This window comes from Labrus mixtus, chromosome 8 (assembly GCF_963584025.1).
Source record: "Labrus mixtus chromosome 8, fLabMix1.1, whole genome shotgun sequence".
Lineage (NCBI taxonomy): Eukaryota > Metazoa > Chordata > Actinopteri > Labriformes > Labridae > Labrus > Labrus mixtus.
The window spans coordinates 18,942,121-18,969,861 of NC_083619.1; the positions used below are offsets into that span (position 1 = coordinate 18,942,121).

Here is a 27,741-nt window from a genome sequence, read left to right on the forward strand (position 1 = left end):
AATTTTAACCAGGGTCAACTATGCCTGCTACCCCCAGCAGAGGGGGCAGCAGGAGGGGACAAGGGCAGCAAAGAACAGCAGGAGGGGAGATTCATCTATAGCTGGTGATGGACCACACAGTGAATGCCCATAATGCTGTCTCACTTTGCAACAATAATTTGTGGTTTTGCCCTGCCAAATGCCAGAGAGATCGCTTTTAGCATATTTTCACAGCAACTGCAGTCTTCCTTTGTTTCTGTGTGTGTGTGTGTGTGTGTGTGTGTGTGTGTGTGTGTGTGTGTGTGGGAGGTGTTTACTGAGGAGCAATTGTTTGGATTACGAACACACTATCAACTATAAATCAGTGTTAATAAGTTTTGATTATAAACGACATTTGTAAAAAAAAATTGACTTTATCTTTTCTTCTTTTGCAGATGTTTGAATTCCTTCAACTTCTAAAATCAAGATGGTAGGTCTGATACTAGAACGTATTGCCTAAACCTGGACCACAAATGGTTTTAATTCCAGAGAAAATTTTGCGATTTCACAACTTGTTCAAGAAGGTTTGTAAGGAGTCCAATTGTAATTTTCAAAAAAGAGGGGTCTTCTTGGGGTCAAGTCATGGCTAGACTTTAGGCTTCTAAAGTTGCAGTGCATGGAAGTATAAAACACACTTTGCAGAAAGAAAATCGCAAATCAGTCGTATCTAAAGTGAATCAGTAAGATCAAAATGGACCACACCATCAGAAGATCATACTATCAAGCTATAAAGAGAGACAGAAAGATACCTCATCTCAATCACAGAATATGCTAAATGAACAACAGGAGACTTAAGTCAGCAAAAGTGATGTCAAAAGAATCATATTTACTGATAAATCTAAGTTTGAAAGCAGAAACATAAGGGGTTATGAAATGAGGGGAAGAGAGAATATGATGCCACAGTATATGAAGCAACCAGTGTTACATAACGGACGTAAAGTACAGGAAAGTTTCCCTCCTCTGGAGTTGCACTGAACTGACCACATCCTTTTTTAAGGAGAAAAATGCAGAAAAATGCTGTTTTGCATCTTTATGGAAAAGTGTATACAAGGATCCCAAACAAACCTTAAAGCCTTGCAAAAACTACTTGAAAACCATAGAAAGACCAACGAGACGCTGACAAATCTCTACACTCACCTGAGTTCATCCCACTTGCATTTTTTATGTCTATTTCTTTTGGAAAGTAATAGCAATTACATACAGGCTGTTTGCTGGTTACTATTCATTAAATTAGACAATTGGTGTGGCTAATATTAGCCAAGTACTGAAATGTTGAAAACATCACATTTTCATCACAAAGCTTTTCCCTCTCCTTGTTGAACTGTCCCTATGACTATCTGAAAACATTTTCTAAAATAATGAGCTAAAATATCATTCCAACAACCTTCCATTTAAACAACATGTGAGCAAATCCAACCATTAACCTGTCAATCAATCTGTCATTCCGTTTCGGTTCTAACAATATGATTTGGACTAATATGAACTACAGAACTGGTTGATATACAATGGAAAAAAACCCAAACAGCACACTGTAGAACAACTGCTGAATCATTGACCGGTCCTGTGGTTCCTCATTTCCAAATACTACAACTACCCCATATAACTTTAAAACAAAAACAAAAAAATCTATATCAACAAGAAGAAAATGGAGCTAATGACTGGTTTAGAAATCATCCATACAGCTGTAGAAAAACTCAAGAAGACAAACTCAAAACCTCAAACCCACAATTTCCGTCTTTACACAATCAGAGCACAGGTGCAGGTGTTGAGGTGCAACAACACAGATCAAGGCAAACACCTGCAAAGAAACTTGTCAAAGCACATTTTATTAATTTATGTATCTTCTGCTGTAGCTTATTCACATATTTTGACTTTGCTCAGTGACCAGCTGCTAAATCCTAGCATTGAAGATCATCCCCAGTAGTCTCGTTTTATTTCTTAATGGTTTAAACAAAAAAACTAAAGAGCTGATTATAAGGTTGACAACATTGTATATATTAACAACGTACCACATAATGATCCAAGGGGAAATACTCCTTTCCTTGCTCCACAGGCAGCAGTAATATATCCATTTCAATTGCTCTGCTCCTTCCTCCTCTATCCTTTTCGTCTTCATAACTCCCCAAATACTGTCAGATGTGATGTGTGGACAGAGAAAAAGGACAGTAGGGGGTGTATATATCACACCCTGCACAACCCCCCGGAACACACAAACACAAACAATTCTGATTACCCCACTTGTGTACACGCTTAACAACTTTCTCCCACACTTCATGCACAAACATGCGCACACGCAGACACGACTGCACTGTCTCTCCTTTCCTAATCCGTTCTCTATTTGTGCAAAATGTGTTCCCAGAACACCTATTCTCACCTGGAGGCCATGGCCTCCGAAGAGATAGCTAAAGGACTGGAGATTTTCAAAGAACCGACACTTTGCTGCAGGAGAAATATGCTTTTGGAAATTTCCTGAAATGTATACATTACCTGATAATTTTCATAGAAGTTGCTGAGTCAGTCATGCCCTAATCAAAGGAAGTGTCTGGCTGATGAAGATTGTTTGTGAATGGAAGAGGGCTGCCAAGGGGCCAAAAAGGCTTTGCAGGAAGTGGGTTAAGATCTCAGTAGGGGCCTTACTCCCCTCTGAGTCAAGGCCTAGCAAAGATAAAAACACTCAGTAAGGGGCTTGGGAACACTGATCTGGTGTGTGTGTGTGACGAGGCTAAAGGAAGAGAAATTGTGTGAATGCATAAGTGTGTATGGATAAGAAGAAAGTGTTTTTTATTTTTATTTTGTGAACCTTCACTATTCCACTTATTGTGGAATTACTTTATGTTGGGAGGGGTTTCATACTCATAATAATCATGTTAATAGCTTTACATTATGAAATGGCCCACAGGCAACCAGTAGTGTGAGTCGTACAAAGAAGCTGGTTGGGCTAAGAAGTGCTGGAACTCGGATGGACAGGCATGGGATGCCTCCCTCTGCGACTCATGTTCTGGATTATAGGTCGGGCAACGTACCAAAGGAGGTGTGACGCAGAAAACAAACCGAACATTATTACAACGCCCGGCACCGCTGCCATGAGAGGATCCATGCTGGCTTTATCCATTGGCAACAAGTGCCACTGGGCACCCTACCCCACGCCTCTCACAGTAGGGGGCGCTACAGAGAGAGACCGCCAGGGGCAAAAGGATAAATGTGCACTGGTGTCGGCTGCCAATCACCTTTGAATGGCGATTGTCGGCAGCTTGAAAAGGTCGTAAAAGGGATTTACATAACATTTAGCACTCCGCCCTGGGTACATGCGGAAATGTTTAGCTTCCATATTGAGTCATTATCAGGTGAATATTGTTCTCATGAACATTGACAGCACAGTTTATGGAAAACAAGTGATCTAATTGTAAGGAAATGAAGGCTATGAAATGCAATAAACTACAAGAGAAAGTTAAGGAAACATGCCTCTGTTTATTTTATGCATGTATCAGAATATTCCAAAAAACCTTCTTGTGCACAATTATGTTTTTCATCCTTGATGTAACACCTGATCTCTAACTGTGAACACTTGTGCTTCTGTAACTAATGATGCAATTCAAATCTTGTTTGTTCATTCAGATGTGACCTTTTCACTCTTTTAGTGACCACTGGTCTAGTATTGGTGGGGTCCATTGGTTTTGTTGGGAGATGTTCTGGGACATCCGTGACAGATGGTTGGGACAAGCTCTACAAGAATGCACTTCCTTAGAAAGAACATTGGGGCCTCTGGTGTGTATGGGAGTTGTATTAAGAATGGGAATCGCTGGCTTGCAGGGTACACATAGAACACAACGTCCATGCCAAGGAACTGGATTTCCTCGTAAAAGGATGACTTGTTTGGATGTGAGGTTACCATGCGATTTTTCCAAGTTCTCAGCAGCCTCTCAATGACCTACATTTAGCAGGAGATTCTCAACCTTCCATGAACTCAAAGGACATCTTTACATATGCAATATCTGAAGCGACATTGGAAGCTCTTTCTTTGAAACTGGCTTCAAGCATCCACATTGGCTATGACGAGCTATTGCAAGATGAAACAATGGTGAGGATAAAAGTATTTCTTTGAAAGACTTTTTTGTTTCCCTCCCTGGGTTAGTTTGATGTTGATTCATGTTTGCTGTGTATACAGGTTTGTAAGGGTTGTCCCACCCCTGTTCCCTGTTTTAAATCCAGCTATATCCCATTGGAGGAGGCATCAAAGATTAAAGTGTGAACCTGTTGCACCTTGGGTTGGATAATTGGTTGGAATGCACAGCATGTCGAAGCAGGGCTTGAGGACAACCAGCACCAACCAAAACCTGTGGCATCCAAACAAGGTAGATGTCCAGATTTGGCATTTGGGATCATTTCACTTGTCATGTTGATGGTAAGTGATTTGTAACGCAGTCTCTTCTTATTTCTTCAACAATTAGGCATCCATGACATTGACACGTTGATTGTAACTGGTCCTCTGGGCCCTTGGTTGAGGCCCTACGGTGACAGACCTAACATGCTCCCAAGGTGGTCCAGGTAGGTGTTTTTTATTGCCACTGACAACTGATCTCTCTTAGTTATGTAATCCCCTCAAAGATAATCGTGAAGTGCTTGAATAATGAATTTGAAGATATATAGAACATTACATACAAATGTTTGCACCCCAGGCTGAGAAACATGTTGATAATTTTCACATGTGATAATTACTCCTTTATATCAAGGCATCGACTTTATTTAGACAATGTTATACATTTGATTTTCAACATGTAAGAAGTGTCTTCCATCTACCATTTTTGTATCATTATTTTGAAGGCAAGGTCTCGTCCTCTTTGTGTATGTTTGTGCGTGTGTGTGTGTGTGTGTGTGTGTGTGTGTGTGTGTGTGTGTGTGTGTGTGCGTGTGCGCGTGTGCGTGTGCGTGTGCGTGTGTGTGTGTGTGTGTGTTTGTATGTGTTCAATAGTGCACCTGTCTGCCCTGAGGCAGGAAAAGCTACAGCCTCTCATTTCTGGCTGGAACTCGTGTGGTAATGCATTAGAGGGCTTGTCATTGTACTTTGTTGAAGGCTTCTGACAAACTTTTTGACACCCCTGATGGGGTCAGAGGTGTCAACCTGCTCGGACTGACAGGGAGATGGACACATAAAGGCACAGGCGAATTAGGTTTCTACCTGAGTCAATTGCAGGTTGTTGCTCTAGGCTCCAACAATAAAGCCCGGATGTATAGTCGCGTTTGCTTCACAGACAGAAAATAGAAGCAGTGTAGAATAGAATAGAATTACTTTATTGATCCCAAACTGGGAAATTGTGGCATTACAGCAGCAGGTTGTCCAACACACAATATGATTAAAAAACAAAAGGTCACTATTTGGCTGTTAAACCAAATTAGACATTTATTTAGATTCAGTTTCTTTGTTGTTTGTGATGTTATTTTAGCTGTTTGATTCTATTTAAGCACAAAAAGCCTCTCTAAAGTGTTCATCATTTTTTCCCTAATTAAAACAAATTGCACAACAGGGAGTGCTGTTGAACTGAATATCAGCACAGCTGGGATTGGGTTATTATTAGGAATGTTCTGTTTATTTCCATGAAACAAGAGTCCATTGACAGTCGCTCTGGTGGCCTGTGTAATTCAGAGGTAGCAGCTTGACAGACCAGGCAAAGCGTGGTTGCTGTAACATTAGTGCATACTCTCGTACTCTACGTCAGGGCTTATGGAATAGCTAAAGAACAAAACGTTAAAAACAACATAAAAGCCTCTGAAGGTATCATACATGCTAATTGGAACTAAGGAATATCACCTGAGGGAAAGTGCTGCTGTATGGAATATCAGCATGGCTGTGATTCGGTTAACATGAAAAAAGTATTTTTACATTTTCATTTATCACACAACCAGTAAAGCAAGAGTCTGTTGGCAGTTGCTTTGGTGGCTTCTGTGATTTTGAGTTACACTCTTGATGAATGATACAAAAGACCAATTTCTGTAACATTGATTAATGGTATCACAACACCTGATGCTGAGTAATACATTTAGTAAAAAGTCGCCCGGCCTCTTGTCCAATGAACTTGCTTGATTAGACTAACTTTAGTATCATGAAAACAGTTGATTGTGATGCTTAACACACAATTTGGGAAACCACCTGGAAATTGATGCCTCTGAATGATGAAATAATTAACACATTTTGTCTCAACAATGTTAAATAATGTGAGTGCACTTGTACAAAATGATGGGAAGAATTTGGGCAGCAAAGACGATAGAGTGGCAAACTGAAACTGCATAGGATGTAAATAATGGTACACAATTAATTCTAAAGTCTCAAATCCTTGTTAAGACCCTACATGTTTCAAACTAAACTAGATCACACTGAGAATCTCCTATCCCTTTATCCTGTTTAGATCCTCTAATCCCTCAGCCATGTTCCATTCTTCTCTTTTGCTCATTTCAAATGGACACTGTTTGGTTGTCCGGCATTGGAACGTTGAGAATTTGTCCTCTCAGTGAAAGCGAAGTAACTACACAGGAGAAAGGAAGAACAGCTTGACTGAGCCAAGAATGCTACGGATCTCTTTAAGTCCCATAATGAGATGTTTTCTCTGCTCTGAGCTTGTATTGACATGGAGACTAATGATTTCCACAAAGTAATAGATTGAGAGAGTAATGCGCAGGGGTGGGAAAGACAACACAAAGTGATTAAAGTCGTTGGTTGGCCAAGATGCTCAGTGCTTTTCTTTGTTTGGGATGTGAAGAGCCTTGATGATATCACTTCTTTGGAGCAGACACACACAGACGCATTTTTGCGGAGTTTGCAGGCGTTTTGATATCAACATGGAACCAATCAACCATAGGTATCAAAGACAAAACATTCATCTTAATTACGACAAAAGAGATTCTACACAGAGACAAGGTTATACCAACTCAATAACTGCTCAGAGATTTAGAAATTGACAGGACTTGTATTTAACTTCTCTGAGGTCCGGGACCTTCCAATTAGGGACTAATGCTATCTATATTAACCCTTCGCCCCCTCCCTGACTTAGCTTTATTGAGGGAAGGGCAAAGGGGGGTTGGAGTTGCCTCAATAAAAACAGCACTAAAAAGCAATTACAGTGCTGTGAAGAATGGGACTTGTCAGTAATTTGCTGTCTAAAACCGAGGAGATTGCAGGTCTGGGGCCGATTGGAATTCTGAGCCTGCAGTGCAGTGTGGGAAAAGCAGTGGGAAGGCAAGCACCACCCTTTGTGAGGTAATTACTGGAACTACCAGAGGCCAGCGCCAGACCCTGCTAATGATAACCCCGCTCCTCTCCCCTGCTAGCCACCTTGTAATTGATATACCCAATCTCACTCACTCAGGACATGCGGGTGAATCTGGAAAACGGAGATGCATCAAAAATAATCTCACGTTTTAGTTGTGAGATTCAAAGAAGTCTTGTAAGATAGTAATAAAACTTTTACAGTACTGTTTGTATGAACACCAAACAGGAATGAGAAAAAGATTAGGGGACAGCGTTAATGAATTGATTTTTATGTTAAAACATTTACACACTAGGTTTATTACTTGTCATTTTATTTGTATCAAGGTAGCTGTTTGACAACTTCTACTGTTTTTCACTGTTTTCCAGCCTTGACAGTCTTTTCTCAGATAAACTGAACATTCAGATGGCTAAATCCCCACAAATGGAAATCCACAAATATAACATTTAAAATTAAAAACTACTGTATTTTGGCGATGGTGACGCATAAAATAAGGGCCTCCTTCACTGCTGCTTAAGAAAAACAAACTTTTAGACACCATCCTTACTAGATGACAATCATTCATCAGCATCTTTGGAGACTTCAATTTTTGTAACACATAAAACACAATTTCTCCTTTGTAATTGGATTCAGCCAAGAAAGCACAACTATGGGGGTAAAATTTAGGGCAACTGACGATACTTGGAAGCATGATCCTTATTTAAATCTGCAGTTTTTCTTTGTGCTTATTACTTTGTTTTTACTACTTCAAATTTAGTTCATTTATAACCTGGAGGGTGTTATCTTGCTTCAAGCTGAACATGCTCAAAACTAAACACAGTCAGTTTTAGCAAATGCACTTCAGTTTTATTGAGGTGACCAAAATGCAAAACCTCTGAAGGCCCTAAAATACCTCTGTCTAGTAGCAAGTGAAACTCATTTGTAAGTTTACTATTAAATAAAAGACAGGGACATAATAGTATCGCTGTATAAATCAACCTACTTTTCCAGAAGTGGATAAATAACCTTGTGAATACTTCAACCCCACCAGAGGGATGAGATGCACATGTGTGAACAACTGCTTCTAGAAATGCATGCACATGCTCTTCCTTTAGGCTGAACTGCTTTGAGCTGCAGAGGTGAAAAGGTGACTAATGAGTGTCTGCCTCCACCTCCCCACTTCAACCACAGCCCACATTAATTTGGATGATGACCCTTTGTATGCCTCCAGGCTTTATACCCCACCAGCAACACCACCATAGCAGACCACATCTTACAGCCCTAAACCTGACCACAGAGAGCGCCCCTTAAAAACTGAACAGCCAGTGTGACAATCTAACACACACACACACACACACACACACACACACACACACACACACACACACACACACACACACACACACACACACACACACACACACACACACACACACACACACACACCTGCAGACTGTGTAGTGCACTAGTACGTCTCTCTCTCCCCCCCTCCCTTCCTTGTTATCTCCACAGTTTGACTAATGTTCCCTTGTAACTACAGAGGTGGCAAAATTCCTTTGTTGGCTTCAACAATTCAAACAGGCACTTCAAAAGGGGATAAGGCTGCTTACAGGTGTCACATCTCTTCTGATGATGGCGAGCCTCTTTAAAAATCTTGTAGATAACCTATCATCCTCATTCAAGGCGGGTGACATACTTCGCACCTTGCCCTCCCTGGCTGTGAAAGGGAAACCCATAATGAGTACCATGATGACTACAGATGTTGAGATGTTTCAACACAGCCATTAGAGAAAGGTTTATTTTCTATCAATGCATCGAGTTTTCTGTAGATAACTTATTTTGTTTTTGTTTTCTAGGTGTAATATTTATGCAAAAGTGACAAAAAGGGATTAGTATTGTGTGATAAACAACACGTGGGTGAATCTTAAGTTAGAATTTAGTGGCTGAAGTGTTGCATGGAGGTGTGAGTGCTGTGAGGATCTATTTATTTAGAAAATAGATGTGAGAAATATCGTCACTTAGTATTTGAAAAAGTCACCTAAAAATAAAGTTGTTTTATTTTTTTTACAATGGGAGGGGCTTTAGATGTGATACTTTACTTGATACTTTAGGAGATAGAGCAGGAATCACATGCTTCAATTAGTTAAATAAGACAATGGCAGGGGTGTTTTTTTAAAAGTTTTTTTTAATTCAAAATAAATATTTTTGTCTAAAATCTTGCAATCTGGATGGGCAGATGTGTTAAAGACATGCACTGAACCCAAGGGGATTGATCTGATTTCAGGAAGAAGAAGTCAAAGACATCAAAAAACCAGCTTCAAAAGTTATTTACATGATAAAATGCCCACACACTGGAATCCGCTCTTTCATTCAGTTTTGCCCTGTCAACCTTTGGTGTGTATGATCCTAGGACAAGAGCGGCTTTGAGATTGTTAAATGCTTTGGTCTATGATCAAAAACTTTTGAAGCATTTCTAATGTTTTGAATCAAAGCGTTGCATTTTAAACTTTGGCTTACAGACAAAACTTAGATTTAACGCAACAGGTATCGAATAATCTCACAGTTTTGCATGTTCAGGGATCGCAGGGATTTTTATGTTCAACCAAAAATCAAAAAGCCTCAGGCAGAGCAAAACAGAATAGAAGCTGGCTGTAACACAAGTGTTGCTTCTGTGGGAGGATCTGCATCATGTCAGCAGAGTGTGGGTCTTTACACCACTCCACTGTATATATGTCTCTCTGCTCTGCCCCACAACATCATGGCTTTATTGAAATGCATGCAGCGGCCTCCTGAGAATGTCAGGGTGAAACTCAGGACATAAAAAAAAAAAAAAAAAAAAAAAAGAGTGCACTGATTGCAATTAGGGCCATTGTCTCCCATTTATATGGTTATTGGGTGATGCCTCTTGCAGTCTGGCCGTGTCAAAGTTCTCACAGTCAGGATGCCATCTTTCTAAGTGGAGCCGCCTTGGCCTCTTCTGGCAACTATCTGCTAACAATGTTCATCTCACTTGGGTGACAAAGCTGCTAGGTGGGTCTTGTTGATGGGAAGGGCCCATTTCCTTCACCCCCAAAAAACGGCGTTGCTGCAGGGCCGGAGTTTCTGTCCATCCTGTGATCTGTTTCATGTTTTGTACTTGTTTTCTCCCATTCACTTAGTGTGAAAAGGGTCAAAGGGGTCGAGGTGTGGAATGAGCTGCTGCAGCCTCCCAGTCAGTCCCTGAACCAAACCTGAACCTGGCTGGAGTCTTCAACAATTCTTCATTTATTTCCCATCGTGAGGCAGTGTTTGAATACCATAGGATTTCAACTTACGCCTGGGAAAGTAAGCGAACCCAAGTAATAAGGCTCAGTTGTCAAAAAATATAGTTTGATGTAGATGCTGGCAGACTAATGAACCACCTCATGAATGACAACGGAAGAGTGTCACTTTTTGTGTTGCTTCCACTCTGGAGGGGGTGTGTATCAATCTTTCTGTGAGATAATGGGGTTAGATAGCAGCGAGACCTGGCCTCTGGTGGTGACATTGTTGCAGGGCTCAAAGACTATCAGGGGTCCAGCGGCTGAGCCGGAGCAGTGGTGGGCTCTATTCACATCCAAACCCTAATCTATCTTGAGATCAGGTCTTTCTCTCCAACAACAAAGCTCCATCTTTTCCCCAACTCTCATCACTGAGATTTTTTTCTGTTATTATTGTTTCTCCGAAAAGCACAGCCGGCTTCTGCTGTCTCTCAAAGGAATCAAATTATCAGTCCAGCTTTATTTTCTTCTTCCTTTGCCCTGTTACAAATCCGTAGGCCATGTTTGGGCTTTACTGACGAAAGCTGCCAGTCTTCATGACTGAAAACTCATCTATAGTCTAAGTGTGTGACTGTGTTGAGATGTTTCATTTTGTGCTTAAGTAGACAATGGAGTCAAAGACAGGAGCAACAGAGGTTCATAATGAGGAACCATCAGCAGACAGGCAGTCTCCTAGTTAAACTGGAGACCCTTATGTTATGTATAACATGGAAACTGTTTTATCTTCTGTGCCCACTGAAGGCTTCACAGCACGATTATCACTGGTGAGTAGAGTCTGGGATATAGGTTTTTATTCTGTTGGAAATGCGTACTGTTTTAGTTTCCATCAGCTGAACCTGACTTCACCTGCATGTGGTAAAACACTGTTCTGAGAAAAAGAAAAAAAGTTGCAAGAAATTGGCATGAATTTAATCTCTCACACTTGAGTTCTTCAACATGTCATGCAAATCTTTAATGTATCACTGTTTAGAGGACATTACATCCCTCGTAAATACATCCAAACAAAACCTTGCACTCCAAGTAGCATTGCTACAATAGGATGCTTTTTGAACTTCAACTTTCTTCAATACAGCTTGTTAGCCATACTTTACACCACTCAAAAGCATTACATAGCAAAGAGGTCTCTTACACATATTTGCCCCCTCTTCATGACGATGTGAAATATAAAGCTTTTCAAATAAGAGTTTAAAATAAAATAAAAAACAGACTCCAATGAATCAGGCCGCTAAAAACGGTGGATGGCCTAACTACCAAACTACACATCGCACTCTCACATTCACATTCAGGTGCAACTTTCAGGAACACATTTAACATTTTATGTTTGAGATCAGCACTTGTGTTCTCCTGAGCTTCCCAGGTCATCCCCCTGAGGTCAATGATTCATCCTTTGCAGCACTAATAACAAGCTCTCTTGGCCCCAAAAATTAGTTTGTGTAATAATAGACAAAAGTACAAATTTCTGGTTGTTTATGTTGCTTTATTTTGGTGTTACAGAGTTAACTTTAGAAATCTACGACAGGCGGTGGGACAAGCGATGCCTGTGTGCAGTCAGTGAAAAACAGAGATGAGGTAAAAAGACTACAGTGTTACAAGTCACAACACTGTTTAAAAAAAAAATGTATTTTTGCAAATATATACTTTTACTTACTACTATGTACATAGCATGAAATAAATAATTATAAAAAAACATCCAGTTTTTAGAAATCCACACAAACGCAAAAAACTACTTTGTACAAAACTTTGGATTTTAAGACTTAACAAAGAATTAGACCGTAGGCAAAGTGTCAACACAAGCAAATCAATCACAAATAAAGTATACAGTAATAGATGCACGAAAACAACTCCTGTACTGATATTGCTTGCTGTGCAGTTTATTTAAGATGTCCAAAAATGTGAAACTAGATAGGGCAGCGCATTCATATTTTCAGTCAGGATGTTATATTTAAGGGCAATTTTGATTCAAATAGAAGAGTAATGCAGGCCTGAGACATAACATGACATAGGCTGTAAACATTATTTCAACTGTGACTTTACACTCCTCTCAAGACTCGAGTCGATATGTGAAATGGCCTGCACACTTTCATGAACATTATGGGAACTGTCTGGACGTCTCGCTTTCAGTAGTTTTCACTTTCCAAATAAATAAATACTGTGTTTTAATTTTCACAAACTAGGGGAGAACAACATGAATTATTTTCGCCCTGATTTTTAGCACAACTTAAAAAAAAACATAGACAGCTACGATTACATAAAACTCTAGTTTGGTCTATTTGGTTAAGGTGGGAATAACTATGCAAGAACTAGTCAAAACTTCACATTATCTTTTCCAAACTATTTATAATAGACTTCTTTCACAGAAAGAATCAATACATGCAAGAATATACATAAAAAAAAAAACAAGAACAAAGACATATTGTATGTGAGGACACACTCACACAAATATGATCTAAACGTAGCAGCATAACAACAAGGGAAGTATTGATAGGTTCAGTGATGCTGCTTGTTTTTTTAGTCCGGGGAACAAGGAGCCACATCTGAGAATCATTAACTGCTAAGATTTTGGTCATTGTTTTTTTTTTTTTTTACTTCAAATTAAACTGTATTAGACAGCGCTTATATAGTACAGCTTCTGCATTTTGTATGGAAATTGTTTTTCAGGTTAGCAGGAATTAAGAAAAAAAATATATGCAAATGAAGCATAACATAGTAGGAACATCCCTTTTATAAATAACAGCCCATACCCAGTCACATGAGACCTCGCTAATACTGATAAAAGAAGGAGAAAATGCTTCATATTTCTAAATGGGACACAAGTGCTGACCTTTCAGATTCTTTTACAGCTCTCTGACCACCACAGACCTACTTTTTCTTTTCTAGTCTTTGGTCATTACTTTCGATGTTGTTCAAAGCCTTGTTGCTTTTCAAGAAAAAACGTCCAGTGATTTCAGGTGTTTCTTGATATGTGCATGAATGTGTATATTCATGTTTTGCCAATGATCAGTTGATGTCACTCATGTCTGCTCTGAAGATAAAGTTAGTCATGTATAGCAGATATTAACTTGTTAGCTTAAGAATTTGAGAATATGTAAACACATTGCAGCATAAACAACTACATTCACTCAGGTGCAAGTGCATTCTTACCCAAACATCAGAAACATATACGTATATATAAAACCATAAAGAAGTGACCCACACGATGATAAAGTTAGTTTCCAGATAAACACATACAAAGTAAAAATGTTGAGGAGAATGCATGCTGTTGAGTCTTAAGATAAAACAGCTATTTGAAGCAGTCAGCCAAGAATATGGATTGGATCATATTTGCGTTTTATGCATACGCTTATCATATTAATCACTTTCATTGGTACGATTTCATATGACCTTATTGTTATTATTATTTTTTAATATATTACATCGGGGTATAGACATTCCACTTTGGAGGGACATTAGTCAGTGGGCCCAGTGAGCTACCATAACATGTTTGATATCAATGGATTCACTGTAATCTCTAGATTCATATGATATCAATGTTGTCAAGCATTAAAACTGAGCCCGCTACTACTGCCTCAAAAACAACAATTTATGTGTCAGGTGAGACACATTTCAGTTAAAGAAGGAAAGTTAACTAAGAACTGAGAACAATTAAAGCCTAATTTTAAAGTCATGGCGACATGTGTGGCAGAGTCTAATTCCGATGTACTGTATGTTAACCACTAATGCCAGCAGAGTTTTATTTCAAGAATCTAACCAATAAAATAACTTTAATAGCAATTCATAGCAAGTTAAAAAAAATTAAACAATCCTGCTTTACTGTTCATTTTCAATGCAATAGAGTTCATATTTATCTCTATATTTGTAAGATATTTTATCAACTTTAAACTTGGCTATAAAAACTTGCTGCATGTAAGGAGTGACAAGAGAGTGTTAAGTCATGATGTGTATAATGTCAGGTGTCTGTAGACATAAATATGACTGCAGCATCAGATGTTGCTCAGGAAATATCACAGTTGTTACTTATCTCAAATGTTCAGGGTGTAACACAAAGTATAGAAGTTTAAGGTTTTAAAGGGTCATTTGTGTAATGGAGGTGTGCTTGTAGAAGTTCTGCAGGGTTACTTTGGGCTGTGGTGGTGGGGCCTAATGGGAGATCTGTTTATGGGGCCCGGCGTCGCCCCTGGATACACTTGCAGTGCTGTACTATTCTCAACAAAAGTATCTACTGGGAACACAGAAAGAATTTAAAAAAAAATCACCAATATGGTGTTTGTCAATTAGCCAACTGTTCTTCTCTCCTACATCAGTTCATGAATAATCTTTTGCTATTTCTGGAGATATCAACATCGTTCCTATCGTCCCCCTCACCGGGGTTCAAATGGATGATACGTTGTGATGTCAATGTCTACTCGACTGTTTCGGTTCACTTTTCCAGCATCACAGCACAAAACACCTGTTAGGTCTGCCCCTGGAGTCCATGGATAGGTCAGACTATTTCACAGTGTCTCATGTTTTGTCGATAAGTTGCTGCGTTTGTTAGTTTACTTGATGTCTTTACATTTTGGAAGGCAAAGAACCAGATGTCCTTATTTGCAGGTGTGCACATCGTAGACTCTCACACACTCCTGACAGCTGACATAGCAGCACCAGTGGAAAATACAGTGACACTTCTCCTTTCTCTTCTCAGTCCTGGTGTTGTGGCCTCTGCCGCAGCAGAGGAGGTCACACCCGTCTATGCCGTGAGACGTCAGGTTGCAGATCCGATCACGGGTGCCAAATGAGCCGGTCTCGGGATTTGGGTCACAAAAATTGGGAGAGCTTTCATAATAAACCAGATCACGCTCTGTTGGGGGTTTGAAGTAGTTGTACTTGGGTCTTAGGGTCTCCACCCATCCACGGGACTCCTTATGTTTCTCCACCACCATCTCTGATGCACTGTCGTACTTATCCTTCATATAGTCTCCAATAACTCGAAAGTCAGGTTGGGACCACCAGCACGTCTTGACCTCACAGCTGCCTGAGAGCCCATGGCACTTACACTTCAGGAACATGTTGTCGTTAAGGGACTGTGAATGAAAAACCAAAGTTTCAATCAAATATCTGGAAAAAAGGAAACGTGCTCAACTTCCATTAGCAAAAAGAGCTTTTCCGAAAACTCACCATTCTTCCTGCCTCATTGTTCTGACGGTTCATGGCTGAGCGTGCATCAGGGCGGTTTTCTCTTGCATCAGCAAACTCTCGAGACACCATGCTCCCAAACTCCACATCCTCGCTGCAGCCACCCCACTTCCATCCCTCACCAGGGGGGCCCTTGTGGCGTGTGTCACATCCGCAGATGGTGGCTGAACCCTCTGCGCAGGCACGGGTCACTGCAAATGCCACTCCCGCAGAGGCGATAGCATGAACAAATGCTGACTCTCGAGTGGCTGGAAAAAGAAGTTCAGACATCTTTAAGACAGTAAAACATTGGGGGGGAAAAAGAGCTAGCATTCTGCAGAGACGCAACTCTAGAGAATTCATCAATTATTTTGTTGTCATATGATCTTTTGAAGCTAATCAGTTTAATGATTACATTTATGGAACATTTGTAGCTGTAATTGCAGGTTGCAGGTCACCACTTGTTAATTGGATTTTTGCTTGTTTATAGTCGTGTATGATTACATAAGCAAATCTTAACCAGCCCTTGCCCACAAGGCAACATCAAACAAACTATACACACCGAAGAGACCATTATTATTGTTGGCCACACCTGTTTAGGTCATATCTACCAAAGTGTACGTGTGTTCACTTAGCCTAGACATCAATCGTCCTGTCTCTGAATAACGAGGTCTCTATGCCTCCTTCTAACATAGCTTACTGATGACTCAGAGGGATCAGGATCTTCCAAAGAGATGAGAGGAAGATACAGGCCTGACAGGACTATAATTAAGAGACTCAATTAAGCTTTTGAAAGGTTAGGAAATGGCCTCACACTGTAGGGACAAATCACAGACAGCACTGAAGTGGGACTGTAGTGCCCAGATATGCAATCCTGCACAACACTTCACAGTTATGGGGCATATCAGGGGGGCATATGGTTTGGTTCAGCATACCTTGCTTTTACGTTGCGACAGGGAGATTGCCTTGAATAAATGTACTTGTATGGTCTTGCTCAATCAGAAGAAAAGAGACAGAGGGAGCACGATAAAATATGTGGAAACACCAGGTGTAATATGAAGTGAACAAACAAGACGTAAGAAAGAGATCAATCGTGAAATTTTGGATTGTGTCTGTGCACTTGTGTGTATAGATAGACATAGATAAAGAGACAGTGCATACTACTGTCTAAAGTTCAAGAACGACAGAAGGAAAGAAAGAAAAGAAAAAAGGCTTGAGTATAAAGCTAAAGGGAGTACGAGCTCCTCCCTTACAGCAGGTTCCAACCAGTTTGAGGACTAAAGGGCATTAGGAACAATGATGCAAGAGAAAAGGCCTACTGGCATCCTCCACCACCCACTTCACAGTGCTATTGTATACACACAAGGTTACTAATTTTCACAAGAAAACAGCACCTCTACTCTCTTTCCTCAAGTCCATTACTAGGGATAACTGCATCCACCCCAGATAATTTCCCTTAAATACTGTATTATTTTCTTTGTGGTTAGAGTAGCTCAAGGCTATTAAATGAAAATTAGATTATTAGGATACTGTCGACACTGATACTTACATGGCAACCAAAACTGTATACGCCTTGTGAATTTAATATGAAGGTGCTCTGTAACTAAGTTTGGTATTGGATAAGGCTGTCCCCTGCATATAAAACTATTTTCAGCACAAGACAGCATCATCAGCATATAATTAAATTTAATTCAGTGCAGCATGTCTATTCTCATTTTATGAAAATTGTGAAAAAATGTGGTCCTAAAGCAGTACCCTGGGGAACTTCTTTAGAATAGCGATCTTATGGATGACTGGCAATGATGCTGGAGAGCTTAAAGGGATGTAGGAGTTCAAATGGGAAAGGAAAAGAGGATTATCTTGGGATAAAATGAGCAAAGGAGAAGGATTGGGGCAATTAAATATGTCCTGGTGTCTCTCTGTGCTAAGTAGGTTTCTGAGGTTGCAGACCTCTTGTCAGCCGCACACTCTTTGGTGCCTTGATGTCCAAAGAATATATGACATATGAACAGCAATGAACACAATCTAGCTCAGAAAAGGACTTAGTCAATATGAACACATAACAGGTAAACTGCTATTATTTATATAAATATCCATACAAAAATGTTTGCTACTGTCCACCAACCTCTGAAATGCTTATCAGATGTGAAGCCACATTCATCATGAAACTGTAAATGTACTTATTAAAAAGAGTTATTCTAATAACTAGCTAGAAATGTTCAAAACACTAAAAAAAGAAGGTTGTATGTCCCTCAACAACACACAAATAATTGCTTGCCCTGTTTAAGTCATATTTTTTTTACCTGTTCTTTGTTTGAGGCAATTAAACATTGTATTAAAAAAAAAAAGTTATACTCATTGAAATATTTAGAGAACTTGCAGGTATGCTTCAAAAATATTTTTTTCTTAGTTCCTTAGAAGCTTTACTTTATGATAATTAATGTTCAATTTAAGGGCTACATACACCTGTCCTTCACCTGGAGACACCAGCTCTAACATTAGTTGTGCTGCTTTGTTTGGTTTTACGACCAATTTATGGTATTTCAGGACACTTCTACTCAGACAATGCTTCTCCACCAAAACTTGCCAGACCCTTGCAGACCAAGTGGTCCCTACAACCTGCTGGGGGGTTGAATCCCCTATTGTGGTGCCACTGTCACGCTGTGTTAGTCCCACAATGGCCTCAGATATTTTATATGAAATTTGCCCTGGCCAGTGATTAGTGGGGACCAAGTTAAGTCATAGCAACAGAGAACTATGCATTGGCTGGACCCCGCTTGTCGGCAGACGGGGAAATCCCTATTCAAATGGTTTAATAAAACAATCTAAAGGGCGTGTGAATGGGGAAAAGCACTTTTTCTCCTGCTTAATCTCATGGTTGCGCAGATATTGTGCTCTCAGCAGTGCCCAGCAGGGAGTGGGGCTAAGGTCCCCCCATCAACTCCATTTACCACACCCCTTCTTTCTTTCTTGCCCAGAGTTAATGATATACTAGTGCACCAGCTTCCCTCCCCCAGCATGGAGAGACATACGACTCATGAAAAGCAGAGACCTCTTAGCTCATCCTAAATAGTTACACTTTCTCATCCTCAGGTCACAGGTCGTAATCCACATCCCCTGACCTTTCCTGAGTTGGTTTAGACAGGACTTAGGTTAATTTATTAGGTTTTCTTCCTGGTATACAGAGTGTGGCAAAAGTAGAGGTAACTACAAGGAAGAGAGAGCTAAAACAGAATGAAACTTGATACTAACAGAATGAAACTAAAATCCCTTCCTTATGGTTCATAAATAATGTAATAGCAGTTTCCTATGAGACTTGTCGGAATTTAATGGTTTCAAGAAGAATAGGATGCATGTCTATACCTGTGTGGATTGTAACACCTGTGAAATGTTTGACTGTCCACTCTCTGTAGAAAAGTTACCCTCACTAATACTATCATATGACTCACAAACTGGCTTCTGATTATACCCATATAGCAGGTAGGTGTTCTGTAAATACCAAGAATGCCTCAACATCTCTGGGATCGGCTCTGGGGACTAAGAACACCTGCACAGCTTTCTATTACCTTTCATCACAGGCAGATTCCAGCAGTGCATGTTTTGACACTTTAGTTAATGTAAATTAATGAGTGCTGACGCAGACATAGCCTAAAGGTAGGGCTTGTGATTTGGGGTGTGGATTGAGGGAGAAACATAGAGAGAGGATCAGGCCATATTTAGAGGAGACAGAACATGCTCATAATGAAAGAAGAATAAGAATGTGTGTTTTATTTTTTAAAGCAGGAGTAACTTCAGTCTTTTTGTTTTGCTAAATAAGATTGTTTCAGTACTTTTTCACAAGCAGACATATTTCTCACCTCTTTCCTTTTATATAGTACCATGTCAATATCACCCTTTCTCTATAATTGTGCATGTCTTCCATTCTTCTTATACTCTCATCCAAACATACTGCTTCTGTCCTCTATGAAGGTGAACTGTACAGGGATAGCTGACAAGAACTAAGCCCCCTGAGGAGGACTGCAAGGTGCCTCTCTCTTCCTTAAATATTTGGCCCCCAAACAGGCAGGAGGAAACTGACACACAACAGTCTGAATCACAGACAAACAGACACCAGTGAGGACAATGGCCCTGTTGCACACATAAACACCAGCATCAATCAAATCCTATGAAATGGAAGCCCTCTCCTACTAAGCCCTATCAAAGGCCTGTGAGCCCCTGAGTCACTCTTCTTGGCCTCTGACAAAGGCACTTAATCCAGCCATTTTGACCTCTCACATTATTAAGGGCCTCAGTGACCTTAATCCAATCAAAATGATTCACTAAAGCCCAGTAGCTTCCTCCTCTTTCCACTCAGTACCCCTTCAATTAAGGCCTGGGAGAGGAGGCAATGGGAGAGATGTGGTGGCATTTTGCACCACAATAGGGCTCAGATTGCGAACCCCTATCATTGACCACCTACTTGAGCTTAAGCCTCTTCTATAAACTGGCTCAGGAGTTTATTAAAAGCAATTGCCCCTCCTAACCTCCAGCCCCCTGTGTTCGCATCAATCTTCTGTAAAATAGGTGACAGGTTTACATCTCTGACCCCCCCATCCCCTATGTTTCACACCATTTCTCAATATTGAAACCTATTACTCATCTTAAAGTTAGCAAGAACACACTTAAAAGACCAACCTGTCTAACCATATAAATACAGCATTGCTTTGACATTTTGAGACATCTACTCACTGCCAAGAGTAGGTTAAAGAAATGATCAAACTATCAACTTTGTTAAACGTGTCAAGCGGCAGGTGAAGACTGGAAATATTCCAGAATGAAGACTGAAGACTGGAAATATTCTCGTTCAGTGTACGGGGTCTACCAGCACTTTTAAAGCTCATTTACTGTTAAGCTAAACATACAGAAGTGAGAATTGTTTCAATCTTTTTGTCTAACTCTCACTAAAATACTTCTTTAAGTTGCCCAGCAGAACTTGTAATGTTCAATCATAAACATATGATATTGTGTTTGTTTAATTTGTACAGAAACTGAATTGTTTAATGGACAGGTGCTGAGCAAACAGACAGCGTAGGCTATAGGCTATTTTAAGCTAACAGACAGAAGTGAGAATTGTTTCAATCTTTTGACCAACTATTGCTTACATTTTTCCAAAACGCTGAATTATTTCTTCAAGCTGCCTACCAGCACTACTAAAAAATTTTTTAATCAACTGAAGTGTTACATGGACAGGTACTAATCTACTTAGGCATATATTTAGCTTACAGTACATATATGAGGCTGTGACATCCTTATCATCTAGCTCAGAAATATTGAATTGCTCAGCTTTTTTTCAACAGATATATTGGGGATTTCTGCAGGCTGAGCACATAATAAGACTAGATTTGACATATCCTTCATCTGAAAGTGGTAATGTATCATCACAGAATTAAGTGGGAAAAAACATATTTTGGAAAAGTCCATAACTCAGTTTACAGTCTTGTGTAAGACACTTTAGAGGATTGTAGCCGAACAATCACAGGGGATTCCCTCGTGAAGAAAACTGGAACAAGACAAAACTCACTCGTCTTGATTGTGCACATTATTTCATGCATACAGGCTGCTCAGAGCTTACTCAGTCTAAAGTCTATTTAAACAAGGATTTGAATGGGCAGAATGAATGATGCACGAAGGGAGTTCAGCTTTTCAAATGCAAATATCAAACGGAGAGAATATAGAATTGTTAATGGAAGAGTTAATCAGCATGGAGATATAAGTTACTACATTTTTTCTCAGGTCTCTGCCTGTGGTTTGAAGCCATTTAAACCTATATAAAGTCCTAAAGCAGAGGGTTTAATGTCCATAGGCTAACATAATTGGGGGGGGAAGTTCAGAAAGCATCACTAGGATAAATGTAGAAAGGTGTATGTTACATACTGTCACACTTCCCTTTATCATAAAAATAAATGTAAGATAAACTGACCTGTTTATGGAAAAGTAGTACTGTTGTATATGCCACCAAGCCTCTGTTTTTGTCTGACACTTCAAAGGTTGGTGAAAGGTTTGGAAAAGTTGAATTTAATATAAAGCTTTCACTTTCACCAATCAGAATTGGGCCAAGTCCGGTAGACAGTTGGACAGACAAAGAGTCTGGTTTTGAACTATTTCAGTTCGTGTTTGCTTGCCACTGTTACCAAGTTATTGTCCATGGTGGATTGATACGTCAAAGTGTACAGTGTGATGAGATCATTTTGGTTGTGAAATGACGCTTTATAAATCAGCATTGATACATGGGTTGACTGATAAACAGTGACAATGTCATTCTATAACAACATGAATAGTGCTTTTCGATCAACAGGTTATTTGCATGAAAATGAGTAGAAAAGATAGATCATATGAGCAAATACACTTTATATCTTAGGCGTGTAACATTACCTTTATCTAACACTGGCCCAAAAATGGCTAGATTGTCAGTGACTGTGGTGCAGTTCCAGCGTCGGCCTCGGAACTGGTGCTGGCATTCCTGGATGCCAATCTTAACCCCCTCGGCTACGCTGGGCATGATTTCCACGTAGTTCCGGCAGAATCGCAGCTGCTTGGGCACAAGACCGGGTATACTGCCACAGAGGATAGGCTGAGTGCCGAGGGATGAGTACTGATGGCCCACGGCCAGTGACCTGTGAGGACAGAGGAAGTAAATATCTTCAATGCATCCTTTTGTATTGATTCAACATCACTTAAGAAGAAGGTTAATTTCCTTCTTCAAGTGCTGTGTAATTTTATGTCTGAGTATGTTCGATTGTGGGTTTATTTGCTGTATCAGATGCTACCATTAGGCATCCATCCTTTATCCCTTCAACTACCCTCTGTGCAGACACCTGGCCTTTGTGTATTGAAATTGCAGCACTGCTGACACAGACGCAGGCAATGTTTCTGTCTGAGATGAAAGTCCACAATGCATCCAGAGGTTTTCATAGACCTTAAGCTGACAACTTGGGAAACTACACCTTGTTATTAAGTGGCCGCACACTTTACAGGCCTTCAGCTAAGAGTAATAAGAGTGCTAACCCTACATTGAGACTTCAGAGAGTGTATTAAGTGTAACACACAACCCAACCCCCCTTGTCCTTTGAGGATACAACAAGTGCAAACTTGGTTCACTGATTACATCTCTCTGCCTCTGACCCTTTATTGCTTTCTCTCTGTCTTTCTGTCTTTATTTCCTGCATCCTCTTCATAAGGATTTTATTAACTAGTAGTCATTGGATGGGATATCCATTGTGTCATTGCTTATTGGATAATTAAGCCAATTCCAATACACATTTTACCTATGGGTGACTATTATTTATGTCATCATAGACATCACAAAAAACTGTCATGCTACTATTATGTACTAGGCTTTCAACGAGTTTCATTTGTATGCTATGCCCCCATTTAAAAGTGTGTATGTCAAAGTGCATGAACATTACTGAAATGAAGATAATCAAACAACGTTTTTTTCTACAACTCCATGACCTGCTGACCTGAGCTGTAAGCCTATAATTGAAGTGTCACCAAAATCAATATTTTGACTACTTGAAAGTTTAATAGCAGAGTTCCTATTATTTTTGGCAGATGCTCTGCAGAGTAGCTTGTTGGCAAGACAGAGGAGTCTTCATTTCAACCTCAACTGTCTATTAAAGACCAAACTCTGGCAGCCATAATCTGCTGATCCTCCCACCTGAGTGATATGAGCCTGATAACAGTTACTGTAGCTTCTGCACAAAGGCAGAGCCAGAGCAGGTGTGCAGTCTCCTGCCGCTCAGTTAGCTCTCTACCAGTTGACCTGCTCACTGTTGTTCAAGGACTAATTGCTGATCACAACAAGATTACCAAAACTCCTGACACTGGCCCCAGGCTGCTTTCTTTAAAAGCTCAAAGATCTCCTCAGTCCAGTGACCCCTGTCTGACGGCTGCTGACAGCAATAAACACGTCGACCTTGAATACCTTGGTTATATTTAGAAATGTACAGCCCAATGTTCTATATTACACTTTAATGTTGTTTGTCAGGTGTCAAGGTGTGTGTACACCATCAGCTGACCTGGTAAGTGAACCGCCGATATTTACCCCAGAGCGAATGTCAGAGTAATGTGTCACGCTGCTTTTAACAGAGATTCTCATCTAATTTCTGCAGAATAAATAATTGGCGTTAATCATGAATGAGACATCGAGCAAGCGAGCAATGGCAAGTTTAAAAACGACTCCAGAGGAAATCATACTCGTCTGCAGTTTGTCTGCAACATCCATCAGTAAACATTGGCACTCCTACTTCTAACTGACCTCTCTTTGGCCCTTGTCAGTCCATATACCCTGGAGCACATCATTCCTGGCAGAAACCTGAGTCCACATCCTCAACCTGGTTCAGACTTTTGGTTTGTCTCTCAACAAACAGAGGGCCAGAACATGAAGAACACCCGGCACAATATTTCAACATTTATGTCCTGCAGGCCTGCATTTTTTTTTAATAAGCAGTAGACCGTCAGATGCCTTTGACTGAGATTTTCCAACTCTGACATTACCATGACATTTTCATCTCCAACATAGAAAGATTCCTGCCTTTTTGACCAGCACCAAAAACAAGAAACAAACAGAACATAGTTCCAATAAGCTCCTTTTTTTTTAAAGTTATTCCAGAGTTTGTATAAATCTGAAATTGACACCTGAGAGCATTTTTACATGTCTGCCAGGATATCATGACCATCATGAGTCAACGTGCTTCAGTTGCTCCACTCTTGCGTGCCTCTGTGTCTGTCTCAGTGAGGCTGAGTAATCCATGCCACCTCTTACTGTTAGGAAATGTCTTAAGAGCCGAGGCAGGGCATGTTCAACCAGATATGATTTATGACCGTTTTGAAGGAGTCATTGCATAAAGTTTGATGTTGGTTACCGCCTCCAACAAATATTTAAGCAAAAAATCCTGGAGTTGCAGGCATCTGCTGAATGCTTCTCCCTTGGTTTTTAACTAAAAAAAAATAAAAAAAATTGATGTATCGTCGCCCAGGATAACTGATAAAGAAACTCATGATTACCGATACGGCTAATCTTTACCATTATGTACAAATAAATACTTAACTTACAAAACTTATATCCCATTAAATTTCTGTCCCAGCACAGACTTTTCCCCTCTCATCTAAGTGTATCCAGCGCAGGTTTAATGCATATTTCAGCAAGCCCAAGCAGGGTACCTTAGAATTACCACTTTACTCGTGGACCCTGGGGCCTTGGAGCCGACTTTGACATCAAGAGAATATGTTTGGGAAAAGGAATGTGCGGCAAGCTTTCACCTCCAGGTATTTATCTTCTAAGGTGGGGTGGACTAGGTAAGGAGAGGGGGTGGTGGTGGAGTGGCGGGTGCAGCCAGGCTATGTCATGGCAGGTCGAGAAGAGACAGAGAGAGAGAGAACCTGTCTTAGTGTGTATCCCGATATGAAGACTGACTTCTGTGGCGCAGAGGGTTTGAGTGTGATGCGTCTCTGATGGCCACTTGAAGCCAAGTTGTCAGCTAAACATCACAGTTGCTTTACACAGAAGCGATAGCTCTTAAATAGCTGGCATGCTGTCTGAAAACAGAGAGACAATGCGGGATTAGGCTGCGTTATTTGACTTGGGATATGTTGCCACGATACGGAAAATACACCAGTAGTCAGGAAAAAAAAGAACTTCAGTATTACGTCAAGAATTGAAGTTGACTGTGTTCTGCAGCCAGATTGTTTTTATTAGTAGAAGTGATACAGCAGACTTATGTTTACTCGCCACAGTTTTTGCTTCTGTACTTACACTAAAGAGCTGATCCCCCCCCCCCAATAATCAAAGCATCAACACAGAAGTCAGCTCATGACTTGCTGCAACGTTTTTGTTATGACAGAATGGAAACCTGCCTTCCATTGTGTCATTCAAAACTGGACGGGCAAAAAGAGAAATGTAAAAAAAAAAGGGAAAAGCTCTCATGGAAATTGAAATTGAAGGCTTTTTTCCTGCCAGTGTGCATGACGGTGTCAATCAGCAGTGCTAAAACATGGCACTACACAAACTGGCAACGAACCAAACAGTGCAAAAAAGTGCTCACAATAGATGATAAAACACCTCAAATATAAGAGTAACTCTAGTAAGTTGGTGAGGCATGACACTGCCTCCAATCACTAACTTTTAGAATCTGGCATGTACAGATTTGGCTCATTTTTTTCCCCATCTCTCACTCCACATGGCCCACTGTTCTATCAGGATTTCCTTCCAGCTGTGCATGTAATTAGTTTCTCATCAGTATCACCAACAGGGGACCCATTAAAGGAAGTGGATTAGAGTACACACACCATCTATACAACTCCCAAAATCAGAGAACTAAGTAAAAAACAGAAAGCATTTGTTTGTTTCATGCTAAAAAGAGATTGATGCATGCAGCTGGAAGATGAATGGTTAACATCAAGTAGACAAGAAAGCACATGTATCCCAAAAAATCTCAATAGTCAGACAAATGTACCATGCATAAGCTGCAGTGACTCTGTGCTTCTTCCGTGATTTAAGAGGGAGAGAAAATGCATCAAAGACATTCAATAATTTCCCCTTTCTTGAAAAAGCAACCATTTTTAGGACACTTTGGAAACTGTGTCAATCAAATTATTGATGGATGATGTTTATGAAAGCAAATGCTGCTTCTGATGTCATGTGTTTTATTTTGTATTTCTCTATGCATGTATTGAAGTCCTAAGTAAATCATAAATAATGATTTTATTTCAAACGTCATTCTCATGACTTCAGGATAAATACTTTGAATATGTAAAATCATTATGCATAATAAAGCCTATAGTATTCATTTCCTGATTGGTTGGTACCAGACATTAATCATGACCCGAGCTAAACCCTGGCCAAGAGTTCATACTTGTTCTACATCACTTGACCCTCACATAAACGCACGAGTGGACACACACGCGCGCGCACAAAAACGCTCACACACTTGGAAGGACACAAACTTCGCACCTGCTGCACTCTGAATATGAAATGTGCCCTCCGTCATATTGCAGTGTTCACATTATTAGAAATAAACATTTGATAGAATTATGTTTTCTACTGGTGTTTTTGGTCCCTGCAGATCTGCTGTGCGCAATGGCTTAAAAATTGAAAACGTTGTTTACTCACGTGTTTAAGCTCTCTTCTAGTATTACCCTAATGTCGTTTTGGAGTCATCCTTTGCATCAAGACAGTCATTTTAAAACAAGCTCGATCATTTTACCGTCAGCGCACCTGAACGCACCGCTGCTGTCTGGAGCCAAAATACAACTACAACTCGCCAGACCTGACACAGCAGCGAATCATTGGTTAGCCCACTTCTTAACATTTACAAAAGAACAACATATGTCGCCATTTGTTCTGGATAAAATGAAAATAAAACTTACCACCAGATGGGATAACTTGCCATGACATGCGTGAGCCCACAGAGCAAAAGGAAACATCCCAGGTATATCATCCTTAAAGTTTGGCAAAACTTCTCCAGCAGAAAGCCTACATGCGAGCTCATATGCGCACTCAGTTTGTATATGAAGAGGGAAAAAAACTTTTGGACTAATTTATAATTCTATCCTCCAAATGAAACGCTGTGGGAGAATCTATCTTTCGCGACTTCTCGTGGCAGCACTCGGGAGCCAATATTAAAAGTTAAAAGCTGCAGCTTTTTTTTTAGGACCCAATCAGCAGGTATCGCCAAAGGGGAAATTCTGATGATATGTTCCCTCTGATGCCTAGTCAGACACTTGAACTGAGACAGCAGAATGAGCTAATTTTAAGATGTGTTTTAGTGCTCATTGAGACTCAGTGGCATTAGCATGCAGTGTGTGTGATATATAATGTTGTTTAAAGGAGAGAGGGAGGGTCTGAGGGCTTTTAAATAGACATCGGAACCCCTGTGGATTGCGTAGCTATAACAACCTGTCCGGATTTCACTCCCTGGCTTGAAGCTTCTAAAATGCAGAAATAAATATGTGTGAATTGCTTGGGACCATTATTAAGCTCTGCAGTCCTTTATTTG

At 40.2% G+C, this 27,741-nt stretch overlaps 1 protein-coding gene across 2 annotated transcripts; it reads right to left on the reverse strand.

Moving 5' to 3' along the window:
- Nucleotides 1-11,993: 11,993 nt before the first annotated feature.
- Nucleotides 11,994-27,512, reverse strand: wnt3a (wingless-type MMTV integration site family, member 3A). Of its 2 annotated transcripts, none has more exons than XM_061044911.1 (4): nucleotides 27,113-27,512; nucleotides 22,118-22,359; nucleotides 15,710-15,975; nucleotides 11,994-15,615 (listed from the first exon to the last, which is right to left on the reverse strand). In XM_061044911.1, the coding sequence occupies exons 1-4, from the start codon at nucleotides 27,232-27,234 to the stop codon at nucleotides 15,136-15,138; spliced, it is 1,110 nt and encodes a 369-aa protein (XP_060900894.1). In that variant the 5' UTR covers nucleotides 27,235-27,512; the 3' UTR covers nucleotides 11,994-15,135. The 2 variants fall into 2 exon arrangements, with proteins under 2 accessions (XP_060900894.1, XP_060900895.1); XM_061044912.1 differs by lacking the exon at nucleotides 27,113-27,512 and adding an exon at nucleotides 26,856-26,978.
- Between the last annotated feature and the right edge of the window lie 229 nt (nucleotides 27,513-27,741).

Bases quoted from the DNA above. Each gene is read 5' to 3' on its own strand.
- wnt3a (XM_061044911.1), bottom strand. From the start codon at position 27,234: ATGAGCTCGCATGTAGGCTTTCTGCTGGAGAAGTTTTGCCAAACTTTA. The intron at 22,360-27,112 runs GTAAGTTTTATT...CTGTCCTCACAG, and splicing joins GCAAGTTATCCCATCTGGTG to GTCACTGGCCGTGGGCCATC. The intron at 15,616-15,709 runs GTGAGTTTTCGG...TTTCATTCACAG, and splicing joins ACAATGAGGCAGGAAGAATG to TCCCTTAACGACAACATGTT.